Source organism: Balaenoptera borealis (genome assembly GCF_965194805.1).
Source record: "Balaenoptera borealis genome assembly, chromosome: 3".
Taxonomy (NCBI): Eukaryota; Metazoa; Chordata; class Mammalia; order Artiodactyla; family Balaenopteridae; genus Balaenoptera; species Balaenoptera borealis.
The window spans coordinates 83,471,677-83,490,856 of record NC_138866.1 but is presented as its reverse complement, the minus strand read 5'-3'; the positions used below and the strand labels follow the sequence as shown (position 1 = coordinate 83,490,856).

Genomic DNA, 19,180 nt, shown 5'->3' with positions numbered 1-19,180 from the left:
ACCTGTTTTCCCTGCATTGGCAGGCGGATCCTTAACCACTGCGCCATCAGGGAAGTCCCTCGGGCAAGTTTCTTAGATCTTTTCAGACTCTGTTTCATCTTTTTTTTTTTTGGCCAAGCCACCAGGAATTGAATCGGGCCCTCAGCAGTGAGAGAGCACAGTCCTAACCACTGGACCGCCAGGGAATTCCCTTTCATCATCTTTATTTATTTATTTTTTAATATTTATTTATTTTATTTTATTTTTGGCTGCGTCAAGTCTTAGTTGTGGCATGTGGGATCTTTGTTGCGGCCCGCGGGATCTTTCGCTGTGGCCTTCAGGCTTCTCCCTGGTTGCAGCGCTCGGGCTCCAGGGCGCATGGGCTCTCTAGTTGAGGCACGCGCGGGCTTAGTTGCCCTGTGGGATGTGGGATCTTAGTTCCCCGACTAGGGATCGAACCCGAGTCCCCTACGTTGGAAGGCAGATTCTTAACCACTGGACCATAAGGGGAAGTCCCCCCTTTCATCATCTTTAAATGAAAACAATACCACCCATTGCAACGAGGAATAAAGGAGATTACATATTTAATGACAACACTTTGTGTTCCTTCTTACAGTGCCCCATTCATTAGTCCAAGGTCTCAAACACAGCTAAGACAAAAGCCAGGCTCTGTCAGTTTGTCCAGACCAAAATGCTTTCTTCTTCAGCTCACTGCCTTTCATATCAAGGGTGCCCCCCCACCCCCAGGTGGAGAAGATTTTCAGAATAACCTGATATAGATTGTGGGCAGGTTCTCTACATTTCTGATGATCTGCAGCCTCATGTTTGCGAAAATCTTCCACAGGCACCTTCCAATTTATCTCTTGGAGCCATTCCTTTGCTTTACTTTCAGGGACTAGTAAATGTACAAGCTGGTACAAGTTTGAATATCTAGGCTCATAAGTTCTTACTGTAAGATGAAATTGTTTAGCAAACCCCAAGGGATCCTGTGAACAATCTGGAAATTCCTTAGTTAAGGCCTTAAGTTCTGTCCTAGTCCAAGGGTGTACAGGTAAGAGCAGGTTTCTCCTTAAAGGGGGTGGCTATTACTTTAGGGCTGTCTTTATCCTTTCCCTTAGACTCAACAAGTTCTTCCTTTGAGATTAGAGGTGGAAGAGCAGAGGGGTCAGCATGGGGGAGCTCAGAAAGAAGAGGATACGAAGGAGCCAAAGGAGGAGAGAAAGGAGGAGAAGCAGTGATGACTTCTGAGGTCTTTTCTAATCTAGTCACCATTTCTGATAATTTCTGATTTGTCTCTCACAATGAAACCATTTTATCATTCTCTCGTTTTGAGGCTTCCAGGTACCAATTAAAATGTCTCCATTCTAGCTGTTTGATCTTAAGCTGGCTTTTTCTAATTTAGTGTGCAAATAAAATTTACCAACTTAGGTAAATCGAAAGTGCCCCATTTTGGGCCATCTCAGGGACAAATGCATTAAGTTAAATGCTTGCAAGCGTCAGTTTAATGGGTGTTATACATAAACCCAGCTGGGGTTCCCATAGGTGGCTATTCATCCGGGAGCTGTTTGGCCCGTGAGGCACGATTTCCCATTATTAATTTGGTAGTCTGGTTCAGGTATGAGATATGATCTGAACAGTTTTCTGAGGACAGTGTGGTGGACTGGATGTGCACTGCTTCTGAGTCTAGCTCCCCAAGGAATTACCCTTGAGTCGCTTTGACTCTCTTATGTGTCTCGGTTTCTCCCCGTGACAGTCTAGAACTGTCATGGGTGCGGGGATTGCTAAGTTATCAGCTTCTGTTGCGCCCCCCAGATGAGCAGTATTTACTTAATGGTCGTAGTGGGGTTCCCTTGTAGGACCACTGCACATAGTAAGGATTGATCCTCAGACACTTCTGCAAGGTCCTCAGTCACCTGAGGACGCCTTGTGGCCAGAAGGAGCAAAATGTCCCTTTATTCTTCAGAGCTGAATAACTCAGTCTCTCATTTCACTAACAAAAAAGTTTTGTTAAGACCCGATATCAATTTACCCCTTTTTTTCCCTTGATTTAAGCCGAACTTAACAAAAACCAGCTACCTATGTTTCCCTGGACTTGCTGTCCAGATCCCCCTAGGACCCTGCCTAGGAAATTCCTACGTGCCCCTTAAGACAAGTAAAAACCAGCCCAAATAAAATTTTCAGGATCATCACCAAAACAACGAGATCTGGGTATTAGGAGAACTCACCAGAACACCTGAGAGATGCTGAGAAGCCGGTGAGGGTCAAAGTACCCATGGCTGGTACTGAGTGCCGGTTTTAGGCGTCTTCCAGGTGTCCTCTGGTCTCTGGTATCCTGCTGACTACACCAAGCATATGTCGATGAAAAATTAATCAATAGCCAATCTATGAAAGAAATGGAAAATTTTATTTGAGCCAAATCTGAGTACTGTAACCCTCAAATTTGTGTTCCAAGAACTGTTCTGCCTGTTAGAAGTCAAAACACAGTTACATAAGTTTTTTGAGACAGAGCCGTACATTAGATGGCGTATTATTGACAGTTTACACAATCCAGATCGGCAAGTGCAAACTGATGGGTCATTGTGACCCCTTTACAGATCAAGAAGAAATGTTGTCTTTTAAGGAGTTGTCTTGTTCCTGCTAGAAGGATGTTGCTGTTTATGGTTGAGCAGGTATTTCTGCCAGCGGGGAAGGTTTTGTGGAGGCAAAATGCAGATACACAATGCACAGTAGAGGGGAGACAGGAGGCTAAAGGGCAGAGGAAAATTTTTTATATTTAAATTTTTCTTGTTTTGCCATAAAATGTGAATTTCATTTCACACACCTTATCAAAAATTGTTTTGGGAGAGTAATGAGACAGGAAGCCAGATTATCCACAGGTGAAAGAAGAAATCACAGTGGAAATTAGAACATATTTTGAACAGAAAGACGAATAATGAAAATAGGACATAGCAAAATTTGGGATGCTGCTACCTGGCCCTTAGAGGGACAATTTATAGTTGTTAATGCATATACTGGAAAAGATAAAAATTGAAATGGAATTACCTTATCTTCTATTTTAAGAACCTAGAAAAAGAACAGTAAATTAATGGGAATTCCCTGGTGGTCCTGTGTCTAGGACTTTGCATTTCCACTGCTGTGGGCCCAGGTTTGATCCCTGGTCGGGGAACTAAGATCCTGCAAGCCACGTGGCATGGCCAAAAACATAAAATAAGAAACTTGTTGTGATAATCATTTCATGATGTATGTAAGTCAAATCATTATGCTGTAAACCTTAAACTTATACAGTGCTATGTCAGTTGTATCTCAATAAAACTGAAAGAAAAAAAGGTGCTATGGTAGTGCCCCATGACCTCCTGCCTGCCCAAGGAGTGGCTCAGGAACTAAGATCCTGCAAGCCATCCATCTTTCACACAGTGCTAGATTCATTTTTTCTAAATCATTCATTATGGTGATTATCTGCTCAAAATGTGTCAGTGATTCCTTATTGCCTAGATTCATGGTTCCCAGACTGTGAGCCAAGGCATCCCTAGGCAGCAAGCTCACTGGGATGCCATGGGATAAACTTTTGGGGGAATCACAGTGATACATGACATGTTAGACGACATGTGAAGTACTGGCTCAAAGTAGGTCAGTATCAACATTAGATCATGCTATGTTCCTCTCAGACAGGATAGGAAGGTGGTAGTGTCCAATTTGATTCCAAGGCTTGAGAAATTAAACTGTGCCCCACATCCCATTAGTAAATAATTGTAGTTATTTAAAAATAAAAATATTTTCTTTAGATTTATGTGTATTATTTTTTCAAATACCTACTAAGTTGTTAGGACATAAGTGCTTATCGTTTGGATCTAACTACTTAAAAATAGAACTTTTAGGTATATCTTTTGGTGTGTCATAAAATATTGAGACACTAGGAGCATCATGAACTGAGACAGTTTGTAAACTTCTGGCCCGGATGATAAAAATCCACACCTCCTAGCTTGCATTTAAGTTTCTTCAAAACATCTAGTAGCACCATGTACTTTCCACTCCCATTATTCCCTGGCTCAAATCTTTCTCCAGTACTTGCTTGTTGTTTGACCTTGGGCAAATCAACTTCATTTCATTAACTAATTTCATTAATTAATTATATGGATTAATTTCTCTGAGCCTTTTTCTTTAGCTATAAAAAGGGTTAATAGTGCTTACCTGGTATGACTGTAATGAGGATTACATGAGAATGAACATAAGGAGGCACACACATAAACATCACATATGGCATATTACAAGTGCTCGGTTAAGCGTCAGATATAATCCCCTCTCATCTTTTTTTTTTTAATATCTTGGCCGTGCCACATGGCCTGCGGGATCTTAGTTCCCCGACCAGGGATCGAACCCATGTCCCCTGCAGTGGAAGCACAGAGTCCTAACCACTGGACCACCAGGGAATTCCTCCCCTCTCATCTTGAACCTTCTGAAGAAGCCCAGTGTTCTTACTTAGTTCCTCAAGACTCATCTGGATATCCCCTCAACTTTTTTTTTTTCTTCAGTCTCTCATTTTATTTTCTCCTTGGAAGTTCCAATGATCGCCTCCTAGGGTTTGATTGATTTGCTAGAATGGCTCACGGACTCAGAGAAATATTTTATTTGCTAGATCTGGTTTATTATAAAAGGATATAACTCAGGAAGAGCCAGATGGAAGAGATGCATGGGGAAAGGGCGTGAAGCTCCCATGCCCTCTCTGAGTGCGCTACTGTCCCCAAATCTCCATGTGTTCACCAACCTGGAAAGTTCTCAACCCTCTAGCTAGCCTCTCTAAATATTACTCTTCCTTCAACCACAGTCTACCACTTCCATCAAGCCTCCCCCAACCGAACTAGCCCAGAGTTAACTACTATAGCACAAAACTATATCACACAACCCACTGTTGAACTATTGCCTTTGTTATTCAACTTGTGTATCACCTGCGCAGTGTTTCACCACATGTACTGTAAGCACTTCTGAGGTTAAGAACGTCATGCTACATTAAAGTTTCCTATAGCGTCTAGCAAAGTGGAGGGTGCAGATCACACTGGTTCATGTAATGCATGAACTTATTCACGCTGTACATCAGAATAAGCACCACAACACCTCCACACGTACAAAAGGCAGATGGAGCAGCAGAGGTCAGAGGGAACACAAGAAAAGGCAAGACTGCACAAATGCTGGCTGGTGGTGCAAAGCAGCATCGTGAGGTGAAGGCCCCTGTGAGGCCAGACCTTGAGCAGACAGGATCTCAACACTGGGCAACATGAGTAATGGAGGAGTTGGGATAGTTCCATTCTTAGGAGTTAACTAGGGAGGCATGACAAGGAGGTGAGGATCTCACAGCTGAGTTTCCCACCCTTTCCTTCCAAGAAGGAAGTAGAACTTTTGGGGGGACCAGAAATGCTAATTACAAATTCACTTGGGTAAACAATCTTTTAAACTATAAACATCCTGAAAATGGGTAGAAGAAAATATTCAGCCCTTCTCACCAGTGAGATTTAACTGGGTTTCCCTATCAAAAATATTTGGGACATAACCAACTGTGTGAATGTTGTATGCGTATGAAGGAAAAGAATTTTAGCCATATAAGTTAGGGTGGGACGTTACTTGACTGGGTGGCTCTGGGCAGCCCCAATAATGCTGAAGAGTAGGGGGAATTGCTGAAGAAATTGGGAGAGGTGCAGAAAAAAATGGGAGATGGCCAAAGCCAAAGTCTGCCTAGTTTGACTATGAAATATGGCGGTGTCTTTGGTGATCTGGTGGTTGCAGGGGCTGGGGGTGGCTGCTGCGGGCTTCAGTTGACTAAGGATCCAGGGGACCAGGTCCAGGATTGGCCGAGCAAAGCAATAGCAGAGATACACGCGTACTTAGGAATGCAGGCAGCTAGTGACACAAACCTGGTGGACGGAGTGTGGCACCCACTGCTACAAACAGGGAACACCACCAGAAGACTAGCTAATGTTCCTGGAAGATGGGGTTGGGGGGTGTGGGGGGGGGCACTAGCCACAGAGCATTTAATGAGTGGAAGAAAAATATTCTGGGTGAAACTGGAGGCTTGGACTTGTTACCTAGATTAGTTCGATAGTATTCAGTGGACGTATTTAGGTTAAAAGGCTATTTTCATTTGCCAGTGTTGCAGTCTGAATAGTTACAGAAATATTTATTTTAAAAGTAACACTTTATGAAAAAAAACCCAGAACTGATTTAGATTAAAAGCTCCAAGGTGTATTGTTTCATAGGTGTTATTGCTATTTATACCTTCACCCCATTTATTAAGCCATTTCAGGTAACTTCCAGTTCATAAATTTACAGTGAGGTTATAGAGGCCAACCAGGATGGGACAGAATGTGTTCCAAGTGAGGAGGGGACCGCAGGGCTCCTCAGTGATGTCTCCCGCGGAGCACCTGCGCACCACTGTTTCTTCCCGCACGTCTGAATGTGACCTTTTGGCTTCTCTGGCTGTGGCTGGTTTAGTCTCCTGATACTAATTCTGTGCCGCTCTGTTGCCTAGGAGGTTGATCCAAGCTTTCAGGCCCCCTCTCTTGTAGGCCTCAGTTACGTATTGTGAGGTTCAGGAGAGCTGGCCAATCTGAAGGCTGGGAATGCTTGCTTAAAGGAGGAATTGCCATTCCAGCATAAACTGTCCTTAATCCTACTGCAGAAACTGTTTTCATTCTGGGGATGGTGAGTCCTAGAAGATCATGGCCAAGAAGCAGACGTCTTAAGTGGCTTCTTCTGAGAGTTTATCCCCAAGAGGGAGCCATGTGGCCACCTGCTTTTTATCACATTTCTAATAGCTGCTCCATTTCCTCAAGGGCTGTTGTAAAATCATTTACTTGATTGTTACATAAGGTCTGCTGTTCTAGGAACTGGGCCCTCTCTTCTTCTTTTATCTTCAACTTTACCTTTAAGGCCTGCATGGAAAGACATTAAAAAAGACAAAAAACAAAAAACCACCAAACTCTGACTCACAGGAAAGACAATACCATAACCAGAACATTATGCTTCTGTTTCATTGAGGAAGACCACTGGGATACTGACAGACATTGTCTTTTCTATCTTAGGTTTGTTTATCTGTGTTGGTTTTAGGAATTGTCTCTCTCTACTACAGAGTCTGTTATCTCAACTGGAGCAATGAAATCCTCTGGGATTCCGTGTAGTATCCCATGGTTCATCCAAGCAATCCAAAGCGGTCCAGACCCAAGAATCGGGGTTTCCTATTACAGGTTTCCCTGAGATATCAAGTTTCTACAGCATGGATTTCACACAGGTGTCAACTGTCAACCTGGAGCCACCTAGCGTGTTGCACATTGCCTCATGCCCTGCAGATGTGAACATTTCTAAGAGTCTTTAGAACAGAAAATTAGTTGAAAAAAATGGTGAAATCAAATAAAGTCTTGGAATTTAGTTAATAGTAATGCATCAATATTGGTTTCTTAGTCTTGACAAATATAGCATGATAATGTAAGATGTTAATATTAGGGGAGTTGAATTCTCCATTATCTTTACAACTTTTCTGCAATCTAAAATTATTACAAAATAGTTTATTAAAAATGAATAAATAGATAAATAAGAAAGAGCCCTCCACAGATCCACCTATTGTGGTAGGAAATGGTAATTTTGCCTTGTGGAGATGTCTGCCTCTCACCTGCAACTCCTCCATCTGCTTTTTGGCTGTTTCGTTAAAAAGCTTCAGTTCATCTTGCAAAGTTTCTAACAGCAGCTAAGAGAAAAGTACAATGTAGTAACAAATCTTTATTGAAATGTGAGAACTTTCTTCATATAAACTAATCTCTTCATGGGAGTTGAATCAGATGATCGCTAATATCCCATCTGTTCAGTCACTGACTGAGTGTCCACAAAAGTGCCGGGCTCTCTTGTGGGCCTGGAAGAACTGAGTCCACAGGATGGACAGAGAACCCCACCTCCACGTGCTCTGTGCTACACAGGTAATATGAACGGAAGGCAGTAGCCACTAAAGGGGTGACAAATCGCCTAGGGGAGCTGAGGAAGGCTTCCATACCTAGTATTCTAGGATTCTAAAATGACAACTGATCTTCCTGGGGAATAGATCACAGAAGCTCAAAAGGCTTTAATTGCAAACAATTGCCTTCCTACTTCAGGGAAGGAACCAAAGAGAAGACAGATTTAATTCAGGCTGGACCTTTGTAAGACACAGTTCTCAGCAAAGGAATAAGGGGAAAAATTTGGTAAAGTGAAGAATAGAGAAACCAGAAAGCTGTCTCTACTGGTCCACCCTACTATGGGTTTTAAAGTAGTACATTTTCAACTTAGACTCACTCATATTTGTAAGCACAAAGTCACCTTACAAGTAAAATATGCTATGTTGAGTACACATCCACCACCCTCTTCCACTACCCTAGATAACTGAAGGCTGCTTCGCGGGCTTTGCCGAGCATACGGCAGAGACCTGCCTAGATCTGCAGGGCCTCACACTCACTGGGCCTTCGCCCACTCACACCCACACCCTCACCATCGAGTCCATGTGATCCGTGGTGGAGTCTTGCTGTGACGCCAGGGTCTCACTGCCTAAAACCAGTAAATACAACAAAGTCAGCCCTGCCTAGGGAACTGCAACTTAAAAGAAAATTAAAAGCCCTCCACAGGAGTATTCATGAGGGAAACTTCTCTAAGCATCTGAAAACTCTCTCCCCTGAGTTTTCACCTTGGCAAGGTCACCCACGCCTGCCCTCCAGAGCTGGATTTTATCTCCCCTTCCTCTCTAGGTATGGATATGGCCAAAACTTCATCCTGCTTTCTCCTCAGCTCAGCGGAAAATTTGTCCAAAAGAAATGTATAGGTTGTATTTTTTGGTTTTGTTTACAATACACAAAACTATTTTTAAAAGCTTTTCAGGCCTTAAAAAATTTTATTATTTTTGGTAAAAACAGTGCATACACGTAGGAAATTAAAATCATCCAAAAACGTATATGATGACTATCAAGAATATATCCTAAAATGCACAGGTGAATGGCAGCATTCAAAGTCAGCACTCCTTAATTCAAACAAGCCTGGGCTCCTTCCCTGGGCATTCTCAGGCTCCTCAATTCAGGCTCTCTTACAGTCCTGGGGTAATCCCTTCTTCCGCTTCCTCTCTGTGACAGACTCTGCCCTCTAGGGACAGGGTCAGAACAGGAATCACATTTTAAATACCGTGATTCTGCTAACTAGCCAGCTTTAGGAACCCTTTCAACAGTATTATCTCTCTCTCCACCTGTGAAGCTTACCTGTATGCTATATCCCTTGAAAGAAAGAAAATATTTCTGATCTATTTGCAAGATCATACCTGTCAGCACCAAACTAATGGTATAAAGTGTTCAGATAAGAAAGAGAGAATCCTCTCTGCACAACCATCTGAAACTCCGCTGGGCAGGCAAAGTCAACATCACAACAGAACAGAGAGGAGCTCCCCCAAATCTTCAGGGCTTTGCTAGGCAACCCCTGCACTGACTGGGTCAGCTGACACCATGCCAGACCCCTGATGCACAGTCCCCAGTCACCCAGGAAGGGGCACATGCACTGACTCCTTTGAAGGCAGTTGTGTGCCATCTCTTACCTGGGTTGAGGCCCTTGCTCTCCAAAATTGCCAAACAGTTGTCCTGAAACTTCTCCAGCAGCTCCACTTTTTGGGTCAGGTCCTTCAGCTCTCCCTGTAGGGGTGCCATACAGACAGGTAAGGCCTGCCCCATTCCTCAGGGGCAGCCACAGTGCAAGCCTGGCATCTTCTCCTTCTGCGCTCAGGCACCTGGCGTGGTCCCTCAGGATTCCACAAGCATCACCCAGTGCAGCCGATGGCAGGTCTGGTGGATCGCTTACCTGAGTTTCAGTCAACTTCTGGTGCAACTGCTTGTTGACGGCCTCTAAGAGCTGGTTCTTATCCTTGAGCTCTTCCTCTGATTTCTCTTTACTCAGTGGCTTACAGCTGTAATGATAATCGTACTTAGATGAAGTGGTGGAGGGGTTAAGAGTATGGGCTATGGAGTCAGGTTGGTTCTAATCCTGGCATCACCACATAGTGGTATATGACCTTCAGGGAGTTGTGTAACCTCTCTGAGGCTTTTTCCTCATTTCTAGAATACCCACATCTCATAATATTATTATCATGAAGGATAAGAGAGAATACATATACAATTCTTAGCACAGCTACTGACACAAAACTTTTAATAAGTAATAGCCACAGCCAAAGCAGTCTTGAGGGAAAAAAACAGAGCTGGAGGAATCAGACTCCCTGACTTCAGACTATAATACAAAGCTACAGTAATCAAGACAATATGGTACCGGCACAAAAACAAAAATATAGATCAATGGAACAGGATAGAAAGCACAGAGATAAACCCAGGTACCTATGGTCAACTAATCTACAACAAAGGAGGCAAGGATATACAGTGGAGAAAAGACAGTCTCTTTAGTAAGTGGTTCTGGGAAAACTGGACAGCTACATGTAAAAGAATGAAATTAGAACACTCCCTAACACCATACACAAAAATAGACTCAAAATGTATTAGAGACCTAAATGTAAGACTGGACACTATAAAAAACTCTTAGAGGAAAACATAGGAAGAACACTCTTTGACATAAATCACAGCAAGATCTTTTTTGATCCACCTCCTAGAGTAATGGAAATAAAAACAAAAATAAACAAATGGGACCTAATGAAACTTAAAAGCTTTTGCAAAGCAAAGGAAACTACAAACAAGACGAAAAGACAACCTCAGAATGGGAGAAAATATGTGCAAACGAAACAACGGACAAAGGATTAATCTCCAAAATATATAAACAGCTCATGCAGCTCAATATCAAAAAAACAACCCAATCAAAAAATGGGCAGAAGACCTAAATAGACATGTCTCCAAAGAAGACATACAGATGGCCAAGAAGCACATGAAAAGCTGCTCAATATCACTAATTATTAGAGAACTGCAAATCAAAACTACAATGAGGTTATCACCTCACACCAGTCAGAATGGGCATCATCAGAAAATCTACAAACAACAAATGCTGGAGAGGGTGTGGAGAAAAGGGGACCCTCTTGCACTGTTGGTGGGAATGTAAATTGATAGAGCCGCTATGGAGAACAGTATGGAGGTTCCTTACAAACTAAAAATAGAATTACCATATGACCCAGCAATCCCACTACTGGGCATATACCCAGAGAAAACCATAATTCAAAAAGACACATGCACCCCAGTGTTCAATGCAGCACTATTTACAATAGCCAGGTCATGGAAGCAACCTAAATGCCCATCAACAGACGAATGGATAAAGAAGATGTGGTACATATATACAATGGAATATTACTCAGTCATAAAAAGGAACGAACTTGGGTCATTTGTTGAGACGTGGATGGATCTAGAGACTGTCATACAGAATGAATTAAGTCAGAAAGAGAGAAACAAATAACGCATATTAACGCATATATGTGGAACCTAGAAAAATGGTACAGATGAACCGGTTTGCAGGGCAGAAATAGAGACACAGATGCAGAGAACAAATGTATGGACACAAAGGGGGAAAAGTGGTGGTGGTGGTGGTGGTGGTGGTGGTGGTGGTGGTGTGATGAATTGGGAGATTGGGTTTGACATATATACACTAATATATATAAAATAGATAACTAATAAGAATCTGCTGTATAAAAAAATAAATAAAATAAAATGCAAAAAATCAAAAAAAAGTAATAGCCATTATCATCATCAATATTAAGCCTTTTCAAAGTTCTGAGTCCTTCTTGATAGTATTTTGTCTTCAGAACTTTTAAGTCATGCCCAAATAACAGATGTGGAATTAAAACCTATTTCTACAGACTTTTCAGCTTATGTTATTTCTGTCTGCAGGACTGCAAAATGTCCAAGCAAATGGATCCTTCTCCAGAATTTCACCAGCAGCAGCAGCAGCAGCAGAGCAGGACACTCATCTCGAAATCACTAACCACACGCAGGCTCTCCCATCCTGAGGGCTTCCTGCTCTTGCTGATGGGCCACAGCTAGGTTGGGGCAGTGGTCCTGGCATGGAGCCCCCAAACTCTTGTCTGGTACTCAAGATGGTAGCATCACTGATTCTTGCCCTGACAGTGGTTCGCAAACCTGGCTGTGCCTCACCCCTGAAAATCCCATCTAGATTTCTGGGGTGGCACGAGACTCCAACACAGTAAAACAAGTCCTGTGAGTGATTCTGATGTACAAGCAAGATTGAGCTCCACTACCCTAAAACGGTGGCCAGGTTTCATCTACCCTGACGCTCACCTCTTCCTGATGTTCCTCCTGGTGGCAGTGTCTGTAGCTTTCAGCTGCCTAGAGAAGCAAAAACAAATCAGGATGTTAACTAGACTTACTGCGGTGATCATTTTGCAATATATACAAATATCAAATCATTATGTTGTACACCTGAAACTAACACAATGTTGTATGTCAACTATACCTCAATTAAAACAATAACAACAACAAAGAAATCAATCAGAGAATCACGGTACTGTTATTACTTTTTTTTTTTTTTTTTTTTTTTGTATTTTTGTCCAGGCCGTGTGCAGCATGCGGGATTTTAGTTCCCTGACCGGGGATCGAACCCCGTGCCCCCTGCAGTGGAAGCACAGAGTCTTAACCACTGGACTGCCAGGGAAGTCCCAGACAGCACAAGCTTGAGAAGCTCTGAGGGCCCACTTTTGTTTCAGCCCAGACTACTGAAAAAAGCTTATGAATAGGGCACGGGCTCCCCTCTTGACCACCTCAACAACCTGACAGACCTGCTTCTGCTCAAGACAGTGTGGCTACTTCATGTCAACCTCACTCACACGGGAGCTGAACACCAGGCAGAGGGTCACACATGCCCACTACACTGGGCTGGACTGCTCAGAGCAGCAACCTAGGCTAACAACTAGGCCCCACCCGCCACGACTACCACTTAGGGCTCGTTTGACTGCAGTGCTGCTATTTGTACACCTAGAGCAAATGCTGAGAGAGCAAAGAATATCTCTTATTGCAACCCTGGCTGTGCCTCTTCTGACCTGATCAACACAGAGGGTTCTGACAAACAGGTCAGCAACGCTGCACTGCTATAGGCCACTGACTACAGGCCAATCCTTCAGATACCCTGTGCTCTCAAAAGCCCTCATTCTTGGTACTGAGCAATTTCTAGCCCAATGTTCTAATTGGATACCGATGCTCTGACTCTCACCCATTGTCTCGTCTTGGTTTGATGATTTTTGTAACATCATTTTCTGCATCTCCTGAGTGAGGTCGGGAAACATCGACTTCTTTGGACCTAACAGGTAACAGGCTCTTAGAAGTGGCTCGGGTTTGTGCATCTGCAAAGGCAAACAAGAGGGTGGAATCCCACGCATCATGACCCAACAGTGCAACTCTATAAATTCAGAAGAATAAGACTTCTAGACCAATTGGGAATAGAAACCAAAATTCTTTAAATGTGACAGTACAGTGTGTTTGAGGGTAGCCAAAAGCTTGCCGATACAGCAAACTGAATGGCCAGAGGGTACAGATGTGAAAGTGGAGACTCATACAAGCAAAGAGGATGAGAGGCGGTGTGGCCGTCAGCAAGGCAGAACACAGCTGAGTCCTTCCTCACACAGCAGTTGAAAGGAACTATGTCATTCAGCTCCTAAGCACTATGCCGCTCTCCTAAGGCTGCACTCAAGCTGCTTCGAGTTTCACCAGTTGCTTAGTTGTTTTGACCAGACTGGCTCCCTAACTAGTACTCTAAGAGACATCTTTGTGCCCCAGCATCTAGGAGAGTATCTGGCATATTAACAGAGGTTCAAAACCTACTTACTGAATAAACGGAACACGGCACAGTTTCATGGGTTATTTCACAGACCGTCTCTAAACTAGCTCCTCTATTCTTCTTCCCCTCTTCCATGCTGACTGCCTTTACCACCAGCCCTTTTAATCTGTTTATCCATCGTTAAGTTTAGAGGCTCGTTAGGTTCCCTTTTGGTATTCTGTTCTGATCCTGCTAGGCTACTGCCAGATAACCAGAGAAATGGCCCTGACATGACAGTCTTCTTCCCCAGAGGAGAGCATTTCCCCCCTAGCCCTTATGCCAGCCCTCTACCACACACATCTTTCTACCACTTACATTCCATAGCAAATTCAAGTCACTTGTTCTGGAGTTAAGCACACACCCCCAGCACATGCACAGGATTCTTCTAGTTTATACTAACTTTCACTTTGTTCATTGTAAAATGGCTCCTTTAAGCTTGACCTAAATTAAGAGCCATAACAATTAAATCAAGCTGAAGAAATGAGGTACAAAGCACTGGATCACAGGGATTAGGAAACTTTGTGTTTGATAAAGATTTATTTTGATGACTCTAGCTGCACAACAGTTTGGAATAAATATGATTTCTCAGGCTAACAAATTATTTCATTTATAGGTACACTCAATGGGCACTTACATCCTATTTTCCCCTCTTACCCACAAAACAAGTGTTAAAAAGGTTCTTTCTGAGGTCTCTGTTGGAAGTAAAAGGTAACTTTGAGTGCATGAATTTACCTTCTCCTCTCTCAAGTATTAATAAGTTACACACAATAAGAAATCTATCTCATGCAAAAAGGTGTCAATAGCAAATTGATCAAAATTAACACTCTTCATTGACTGGAATTGGTTTCAATAACCCATATTTGTTAGATCCTATGGACTGCATCATAGGAAAAATTTAGCAGGATTTAACAAAGACTATCTCCTTAAAATGAGAGATGCGAAGGAGGGAATTGGATGGCTGGTGTCAAGGAAGGGAAGACTTGTTTTTCACTGTATATCGTTTCCTCACTTTGAATATTTATTTATTTTGAATGTTACCTATTCAAAAAACTAAAGAACAACCACCCCATGCCTAAAATCTAAAATCCTGAGAGGCAGCCTAAAAATGTTAAACTATTGAGGTTACATATGATCAAAAAGCTGGGACAAGGAAAAAAGCAAAGAGATGAAAACTTCCAACTTGGCTGGGGAGATGCCAGTCACTCCCCACTGAACGAGAGACTGCTTTCTAAGGGAAAGGCAGCATAAGACCGGCTCCATTTCCTCCATCAACTCCTAGGTCCTGCTGATGCCAGAATTGCCACTCAGGTGTTCTGAAGCAACATAGGACAAACAGAACCGTTTGAAGCCTTTGAAGTAAAGCCTATTTACTTCAAAGGTCAGTCCTGCTACTGCTCATCAGTCAACTGCATGGAGTCATCTGGGAAGGGATCTTAAATAGCTGCTTCAAAATCTCCTATCACAGGTTCTGATGTCTGAAGCCTGTTCTGTGCTATAATCTCTAGATTAGGCAGCTCAACAACTGCAGACTTTAGGAGATGACTTTCAACCACAAGCCGAGTAACACAAAGCAAATGGCAAAGCAATTAAACATTGCTTTTATTTTATTTTCATTTATTTATAATTATTTAGTTTTTGACCACACAGGGCATCTTGTGGGATCTTAGTTCCCCGACCAGGGATGGAACCCAGGCCCTTGGCAGTGAAGGTGCAGAGTCCTAACCACTGAACCGCGAGGGAAGTCCCAAACATTGCTTTTAACCATCTCTCTTCCCCCAAGATTCTCGAATACTAGTTAGGCCTGACCCTTCTCTCTCACTTCACTCAACAAATGCTTACTGAGAATGTACTATATAAGAGACACTGTGCCGTTACAAATGTGAACCAGACACAGTGTGAACCCTAGTGCTCCCTAAGTATCCTGCTTTTCGTATGACTCTCTTCTCTCCTCCCTGACAACAAACCCAGTCCCTCCAGATAGCTCATCTGGAAATAAAACAGGTAAATGTTTAAAAAGGGATTCCTAGCTTAATGGGAATAATACTGTAGAATACTCAGCAACTTAAATCTAATTGGTGAATGCAGCAGAGTTCGGTTTGGGGGAGCAGGGGTGCGGGGCAAGTCTAAATTCCCACCATGTGGCCCTTCCCCTAACTCCCATCATAAGCCTAGACAGCCCGGTTCTAGGGGAGTTAGCAGGTTGTCAGAGCCGATAGAACCCCCTCCCTTGCCGGAGCCCTCCACTCCCAGCCACCGATTTTATCCCCCATACTCCTGGCCTGACCACCCGGGACCAGTTCGCAACGCCCGGGGGTAGGGGCGGCGTGACACCCACCTGCGAGCAGGCCGCTGCTCAGCACAGAGGGGGGCTGCAAGTACACTGTCTTGACCACGCTGGTCATCGTAACGAGGCGGCACGGCTGGGGCCTGGAAGGTACAAGGTGAATGTTACCCAGGGGTGGGCCAGGGGGCCCGAGCAGGCGGAGGACCCCAGAAGAGCGCGACTCGGGAGAGAGAAAATCCTCCATTCCCAGCCCATCCCATCGGCCTCCCACATCCAGCCCAGTCTCCCGCCCCGGGAGAGCCGAACCCAGGCGCCTGCTGCTCCTGCCCGCAGGCCTCGTCGCTCTGGTTCAAAAGATGCTCGGCAATAACTGCCGTACCGCAGACCGGGTCTGCCGCCTGGGTTTCAAACCGAAACTTCCGGTGGCCGGGAGGGAGGGGTGCGATGCGCTCTCTGTAGGCGGCCATGTTGTACGGAAGGCACTGCCGTGGGCGACGCCTTCGGGGGCTGCCATGCTGTACGGAAGATCCGAATCGAGGCACGAGCGTGAGCTTCCTGGCGATGGATGGATGTGGAAGCCCCCAGGTCTGGGTGGGGGAGGGGAGTGGTGCGCTTTGCCGGCCTAAATGGAGCTATGAGTCATTGGCGTCTTATTCCGGCCTTGGGACGCCAACGCGGTCACGTTTAGAGTCCATGTCACAATCCTCTTTATTTGGTCTGTGATTGTTAGGGATGGTGCATGATACCGGATAGCCAGGAGCACAGAGAGGGATGGGCAGAAAACTACACGTTACAGGGTGGAGAGTGGCAGGCGAGGTTTGGAGAGGGTCTGTGAGCTGAAATACCTGAAACACCTACCCTCAGTCCTAACTTTAATAACACTCATCCAGAATTTAAGTGGAGATTCAAAGCTACTCCTAGCGAACAGGGCAGGGTTCTCAAACAGTGCACTAATTCATTTCTCTCAACAAATATTTATTGAGCACCTGCTATGTGCCAGACCACAATTCTAAGTGGGCGGATGGGATGAGGGCAGCAAATATCAACACTAACCTGGGGTCTGCCCTCCTGGAGTTTACAATCCAGGAAACAGCAAACAATCACACAAACTTGTCAACTATATCTCAGTTAAGCTGGGGAAAAAAAAAAAATATATATATATATATATATATATATATATTATCAACTATAGTAAAACTATGAAGGGAAAGTACAATGTGCTGTGAGAGAAAAGCAGGGAAACCTAGTTTAAATTGCAGAGTCTTTTTTTTTTTTTTTTGGCTGCGTTGGGTCTTCGCTGCTTTATGTGGGCTTTCTCTAGTTGCGGCGAGCGGGGGCTACTCTTCCTTGCGGTGTGCGGGCTTCTCATTGCGGTGGCTTCTCTTGTTGCAGAGCACGGGCTCTAGGTGCGCAGGCTTCAGTAGTCATGGCACGCGGGCTCAGTAGTTGTGGCGCACAGGCTTAGTTGCTCCGAGACATGTGGACCAGGGATCAAACCCGTGTCCCCTGCATTGGCAGGCAGATTCTTAACCACTGTGCCACCAGAGAAGTCCCAGGGAAGACATCTTAAGTGATGTTTGACTGACAAAAATGAGTAGGAGTTAATCAGATGAACAATGGGAAAGAGGAGAGCAATGCAAAATCCCAAAGTAGGAATGGGCTTTTCCTAGACGGACTGAAAGATGGGAGGTGAATGGTACTGATAAAGCTGGAGAGATAAGAAGTCAAATGGCAGTCTTTGTAGGCCAAAGGTAAAGAGATTTTTTTCTTTTTTTTTTTTTTGAGATTTTTTTTCTTAAGGGTAATTAGAAGTCATTGAAGTATTAGGGCAGGAGAGTGTCATTCAATTTATATATATATATATATATATATATATATATATATATATATATATATATATATATATATATATATATATATATATATATTTTGGCCGCGCTGCGCAGCTTGTGTGATCTTAGTTCCCAATCAGGGATCGAACCCGAGCCCCTGGCAGTGGGAGCGCCAAGTCCTAACCACTGGACTGCCAGGGAATTCCCCAATTTATATTTTAAAAAGTTCACTCTGGCTACACCATGGAGAATGGATTGAAGGGGAACAAGAGCAGAATTAGAGAGACAGTTGGGAGGCTACTCTCATCATTCAAGTGAGAGATGATGGGGGCTTGGCCAGGATGGTGGTGGTGGTAGTGGAGATGGAAAGAGGCAGACACATTTAAGACAGCTTTTGAGGGCAGAATCTCAGGACTCAGTGCTAGACTGGATGTGGGGGAAGGAGGAGTAAGGGGGAGGGAGATCTTAAGGATGACTCCCAGGCTTGAATAACTGTATGGATAGAGTCATTATTTTGTGTTGGGGAGAGGTTTAGGTTTCAGTTTTGAACACGGCAAACCTGAAATGCCTTTGAGACATTCAAGTGGAGCTGTCAAGTAGGCAGTTGGAAATACAAGCCTTGAGCCCGGAGGAGAGTCTGGGTTGGATATATACTCTTGGGAGTCATGGGTATACATATGTATTTAAAGCTACGGTATTGGATGAGATCACCAAGGGAAGAAGTGTACAGAGAGCCTTAGGACCAAGGACAGGGATGGCAGTACTTAGAAGCTGCAATGATTAGAAGGTGCCAGCCAAGAAATCTGATAAAGAGGTGCCAGAGAGGTGAGAAGAAAATAAAGAAAGGGTGGTGTCCTAGAAGCTAGGAAGAAGGAAGTGGTAAACTGCTGAAAAAGGGAGTGATAAACTATTGAAAATAACTGAAAGGGCAAGCAAGATGAGAATTTAAAAGAATCCATTTAATTTAGCAACAGAGAAGTCATTGGTGTGTACAAAATCCTGCAATGAATAAACTCATGCATATGTTTTCTCACACACACACAAAAGTCACTGTTGAGTATCGGAAGAGGAATTCTGGTGGAGAGGCTGGAGTGAAGCCACACTGGAACAGATTGAAGAGTACACGAGAGACGAGGAAGCAGAGATGGCGGGTGCAGAAGAGTTTGTCTGTGAATGGAGTTAGAACAATTGGGCAATAACTGGAGGTGGGTTGTGGGGGTCAAGGAAGGGTTTTCTTGAAGATGTAGATAATAGTGGGTACATGTGCCTATGGGAGTGAGCCAGCTGA

At 43.8% G+C, this 19,180-nt stretch overlaps 1 protein-coding gene across 1 annotated transcript; it reads right to left on the bottom strand.

Annotated features, from left to right (window-relative positions):
* Nucleotides 1-6,116: 6,116 nt before the first annotated feature.
* Nucleotides 6,117-16,589, bottom strand: KNSTRN (kinetochore localized astrin (SPAG5) binding protein). The gene is given in 10 exon segments (XM_082387267.1): nt 6,117-6,899; nt 7,634-7,708; nt 8,480-8,535; nt 9,563-9,656; nt 9,823-9,928; nt 12,246-12,293; nt 13,174-13,303; nt 16,112-16,203; nt 16,367-16,496; nt 16,499-16,589. Coding segments are annotated over 10 exon segments (939 nt in total). The 5' UTR covers nt 16,575-16,589; the 3' UTR covers nt 6,117-6,767.
* Between the last annotated feature and the right edge of the window lie 2,591 nt (nt 16,590-19,180).